Here is a 5,173-nt window from a genome sequence, read left to right as displayed (position 1 = left end):
CAACCGTGTGGGGCAGCGTGCACCCCCATTCCTCCAACCCTTCACCGCCTGAAGACGCAGCGGCGGGGCGCCGGCCGGGCCTCGAACGGGGCATGCGCGGGCGGGCAGTTTCGCGTCTCGCCGCGCAGCAACCCCCGCTCCCGGGTGTCCCGGGGCGGCTTTGGAAGCGCTCCGCAGGGGAAACGGGACAAGCGGACTACAATTCCCGGCATGCCCCGCTGCGGGAGGGCGGGCGGGCGCCGGTGGCCGGCCGGAAGTGCCGCGGGGCTTCCCGGAAGCCGTTGCCTAGCGACCGTAGCCATGCCGGTCTGGCTGCGCGATTACAGCTGGCGGCAGACGCCTTCGGTGGTCTACGTGACCGTCCCCGGGCAGGACGGGCGGCGCCTCCTCGGCCGCCCGGACATCTTCTGCGCCGAGCAGTACCTGAAGGTGGGGGCGGCGTCCCTTCCTGGGGTCCGCCTTGGGGAATTGCGGGAGGGACTTCCTGGCCTGGACTCTATGGCAGTCCCATAGAGTCTGCCCTCCGCAGGGGCCAGGGGGGATGGGCTCTGTTGTGTGGAGCTCCAGCCCCCACCGGGAGGTTGGCAGCCCTTCGGGCCTCTCCCCAGGACCGCCTTGCGAGGTGGGCTGGCTGCCGGCGACCCAGCCCTGCTTCTTGGGCCCCGACTCCCTCCCTCCCTCCCTCCCTCCCGCTGCCAGGTGAACGCGCCTCCCTTCCTCTTCGAGGCCTTCCTCTGGGCCCCCATCGACGAGGCCCGCAGCGCGGCGCGCCTGGAGGATGGCTCCGTGTTCTTCACCCTGCAGAAGAAAGAGGCGGCCCCGTGGGACTCCTTCCTGGCCGAAAAGGGTGAGTGGTCTGGATGGTCGCTGCCGAGGGGGAAGGCCTTTCCTCTTTCGCAGAGGCTGCCGGCGTGGAGGTGGGCGGCAGGTGACCCTCTCAGCCTCCCTTCAGACGGTGGGGCGCTTGGGGTGGGTGGCGACCCCACAGCAGGGCCACGTTCTCAGTGGCCAGGCATGTGGCTGAAGCTGGTGGCAGTGCCTACGGGAGGCTGGAGCAGGCCTGGAGTGCAGGCAGAGGCATTGGCCCCCGTGGGCATGGCTTGCGTGAGAGTCGGTGTTTCTCCGCCAGCTGCCTTCACCGCCCAGGGAAGATCCCCACTTCCCTGCCCATGGCTGCACGGCCTTGCCTCTTTCTGGCTCCCTAGCCGGAGCGGTGAGTGTCGCTCCCGCCAGGTTGCTCCCTGCTATCGGGCCCTGATTGCTCTGTCACAGCCCAGTCCATTAACCTGGGGCTGAAATGGTTTCCTTAAGTTGGCAAGGAAGAAATGCAGAGAATCCGAGAGGATGCTGTGCTCAGAGCCCACGAGAAGGCGAAAGAAGAAATGGATGCCAAAGCCATTCGGAAACGAGAACATTCCAAGTGCGCTCTGGAGGCCACCCTGAAGGTAAACCAGGAGCTGTCTGACAATGTCCTTTGGTCCAGAAATGAGCAGTTGGCATCCTGTGGTGTCAAACAGACATCTGCCATTTGGGCTTGGCTGTTTCTGTCTGTACAGATAGCCCTGGCCTTTGGAGTCGAGAGGAGGGGAAAGGATGGAGAGATGCGAGGGGAGCACTTCCTGGCATAGCGAAACCGCTGGAAGGAAAGCAGACCGGGCTGAGTGGAGTTGGGGGTGGAAGCCAGTCTGTGAGGCTCTGTCTCGGAGCATTCAGAAGGGCAGCTGCCATGGGCACGCAGGGCACAGCGTGGGCCTGTGCCCTTTGGCATTCTCAGGCAGGCTCCACCCAGTGCAGCTGGGGAGGCTTCGGTCAGGGAAAAGCCACTCAGCTGGTATCTTTGGGCTCCAGTGGGGTGAGAAGGATTGTAAGAGTCGCTCCGTGGAAGTCCGAGGTGGACTGCGAGTGACTTGAGTCCTTTTAGGGCGGGCTTTGATGTGTCTGTAATTCAAAACAGCTCGAAGAAGCAGAAAGGAAAAGGGTCGAGGACCTGAAAGAAGAGGAGCGGAAAAAAGCCACAGAAGAGATCGAAAAGTGGAAGGAGCAAAATGAAAAGCAGCGTAAGCTGCAAGAAAGGGACCCCGTGGACCTGATTAGAAAAAAGCAAGAGGACTATGAGATCAGATCTGGGAGTGGACGAGCGGCCCAAACAGCAAGTGGAACGCGGGGAGGTGTGTGAGAGAGGGTGTGAACCTCTGGGTGAGAAGCAACCTCTGATGCTGGGCCTGCCTTCTTTTGACACTCTCCCGCTTTTCTGTGATCCACACCCCATTTTATTCTTTCATTCTGGCTCTAGCTATTCTTCTTGTCGAACTCTCAGCACAGTCATTTGCCTTCCTGCTGTGTCCCCTCCTGACATACCTGGTGGGCGGGAGTTTGTTTGTGTGTGTGTGTGCGTGTGTGTGTGTGTGTGGCATCTGGGCCATGACTGCCCACCTTCTTTGAGCTCAGATCTTGGCTCAAGCTCAGATCCTGCCCTCACCAGGAGGCAGAAAGCAAACCCCGGAGGTATCCATTTTCCATACAAATACCAGTACTGACCAGACTGAGGAACAGGTTTCTTTTTGAGTGTGCATGCAAGATCCAAGTGGTGGGTGTTTGTTTTTAAAAGATAACCAGACCTTGAGTGGTTTATGGAATGTTATCGGTGCTCAAATCTTTTTGCATTCCATGACTTGCACCTTTGGGTCTGTGTTCCTTTCGAATGCTCCCAGGGTACTGGATGCAGTGGCACTACGAAATTACAGATAATTATCCCAAGGGTAGGGGTGTAAATAAATAACAGAGTGACAGGAGTATTCGCTGTCCGGAACCTGCTTCTGTGCTCACTTCTAAAGGGCTGCATGAAAGAAGAATCGTTTTCACATCTTTGCCGCGACTCCTTTTTTCTTCGGCATGAAGAGATCCTTCTCCTGGTCATTGAAAAATAAAGTGTGTTGTGTGTGTTGTTGATTATTGCAGCTGGAAGTTCTGGAAATATGTTTTCTGAGAAGCTAAAGGAAGAGTCTGTTCCTGGTCCACGGCGTGCTGGCAGCATACAGCTCAAGTTCACACCTCGCGTCTTCCCGACAGCTCTCAGAGAATCCAGGGTCCAAGAAGAGGAGGAGGTACGGAACACTGACCATTTTGTTGTGGCTTCCAACAAACGTGTTATGAAATGCAGAGGGGTTTGTGTTGCCCTGTTGGCATCTGCTGCCATTTCTTCTCCCTGGAAGTCTAGGGCTCCACGCTTGCCCTAGAATGGTACCGCTGAGGAATGTTCAGCCTCCCTTGAAAGAAAGAAGTAACCCTTTTTAGAGGAGCTTGAAATGGTGTGGCTGTGGTGTTGGGCATGCAGGATGCCATAGGAACTGGTCAGTAGGACCTGGTGGCGTTTCTTCAGCCACCTTCTGCATGGAGCAGAGGGCATGCAGGGGTGAGGGAAACGGCACTTTCCTAGCAGGCTGGATGCTGGGAGCAGGGAGCTGTCCTGCAAACCCTGTTCTGAGGGAAGGTCTCAGCCAATGCAAAGCAGCTCCCCGGCATCCCTTTTCACAAGAACTCTGCTTCTTCATAAACGTTTGATTGTGTCACAAAAGATGGGTGGCACACTGTGCTGAACTCACCCGCTTTATTTCGAAGTGTTTGATCTGCACAGAAAAGAGGTTTCTGCCTTCCACACAAATGATGTCTGCGAACCTCACCACAGATCAGAGCAAATGTGACGTGTGCCCAGAGAACCCCGCTGCTCCTTCCAAGATCCTGATTATCTGTCACGAAATGAAGGCAGGAGGGGCCTGGCTGAGGTCCCCTTCGGAAGGCCTGTGAAAGGACCCACCCCCTCTCTTTGCCTCCTCCCAGTGGCTGCAGAAGCAAGCAGAGGCTCGGAGAGTGATCAGTACGGATCTCGCTGAGCTGGGGGATTTGTCCGAAGAGGAGAAGAATCCCGACTGGCTGAAGGACAAGGGCAAGTGAGTCTTTGGGGAAAAACCTATTGAGGCAGACTCAGCATGGGTTCTGTAAGGGAAGATCTTGTCTCACTAACCTGATAGTGTTCTTTGAGGGGGTGAACAAACATGTGGACAAGGGGGATCCAATAGATATTGTTTACCTTGACTTCCAGAAAGCTTTTGATAAAGTTCCTCATCAAAGGCTCCTAAGTAAGCTCAAAAATCATGGGATAAAAGGACAAGTCCTTTTATGGATCAAAAACTGGCTAATTAATAGAAAACAGAGAGTGAGTATAAATGGGCAGTTCTCTCAGTGGAGGGGGGTAAGCAGTGGGGTACCGCAGGGATCAGTACTTGGTCCACTGCTTTTTAACTTGTTCATTAATGATTTGGAGATGGGATTAAGCAGTGAAGTGGCTAAATTTGCGGATGATACGAAGTTGTTCAGGGTGGTGAAAACCAGTGAGGATTGTGAGGCACTCCAAAGGATGGGCAAGTGGGCGTCAACATAGCAAATGGGGTTCAATGTGGCCAAGTGCAAGGTGATGCACATTGGAGCCAAAGCAGCCAATATCATAATGCCCCTATATAAATCAATGGTGTGACCTTATTTGGAATACTGTGTGCCGTTCTGGTCAGTTCTGGTCACCACACCTTAAAAAGGATATTATAGCATTGGAAAAAGTGCATAAAAGGGCAACTCGAATGATAAAAGGGTTGGAACACTTTCCCTATGAGGAAAGGTTAAAGCGCTTAGGGCTCTTTAGCTTGGAGAAACGACGACTGAGGGGTGACATGATTGAGGTTTATAAGATTATGCATGGGAAAGAGCAGGTAGAGAAAGAGGTACTTTTCTCCCTTTCTCACAATACAAGAACTCGTGGGCACTCCATGAAACTGCAGAGCGGTCGGGTTAGAACGGATAAAAGGAAGTACTTCTTCACCCAAAGAGTGATTAACACATGGAATTCACTGCCACAGGAAGTGGTGGCGGCTACAAGCATGGACAGCTTCAAAAGGGAATTAGATAAGCATATGGAGCAGAGGTCCATCAGTGGCTATTAGCCACAAGGTATAGCTAGGGGCTCTGGGGCAAGTGATGCTCTGTCTTCTTGGTGCTTGGGGGGGGGTCAACAGTGGGAGGGCTTCTAATGTCCTGGCCCCACTGCTGGACCTCCTGATGGCACTGGTATTTCTGGCCACTGTGTGACACAGAGTGTTGGACTGGATGGGCCTTTGGCCTGATC

General features: G+C 54.7%; 1 protein-coding gene across 1 annotated transcript in view; it reads left to right on the top strand.

Annotated features, from left to right (window-relative positions):
* Nucleotides 1-286: 286 nt before the first annotated feature.
* The window catches only part of DYX1C1 (dyslexia susceptibility 1 candidate 1), a 7,913-nt gene continuing 3,026 nt past the window's right edge, over nucleotides 287-5,173 (top strand). Inside the window, exons 1-6 of the mRNA XM_015409177.1 lie at nucleotides 287-429; nucleotides 700-847; nucleotides 1,312-1,445; nucleotides 1,955-2,168; nucleotides 2,959-3,104; nucleotides 3,838-3,947. Coding sequence (XP_015264663.1) covers nucleotides 301-429; nucleotides 700-847; nucleotides 1,312-1,445; nucleotides 1,955-2,168; nucleotides 2,959-3,104; nucleotides 3,838-3,947 — 881 coding nt within the window. The 5' untranslated portion in view covers nucleotides 287-300. The remainder of the gene's footprint in view (nucleotides 430-699; nucleotides 848-1,311; nucleotides 1,446-1,954; nucleotides 2,169-2,958; nucleotides 3,105-3,837; nucleotides 3,948-5,173) is intronic.

The sequence above is a fragment of the Gekko japonicus genome, unplaced genomic scaffold (assembly GCF_001447785.1).
Source record: "Gekko japonicus isolate JY-2015 unplaced genomic scaffold, Gekko_japonicus_V1.1 scaffold167, whole genome shotgun sequence".
NCBI classification, from domain to species: domain Eukaryota; kingdom Metazoa; phylum Chordata; class Lepidosauria; order Squamata; family Gekkonidae; genus Gekko; species Gekko japonicus.
Note: the sequence above shows the minus strand (reverse complement) of the source record. Positions and strands in the feature narration are given on the sequence as shown.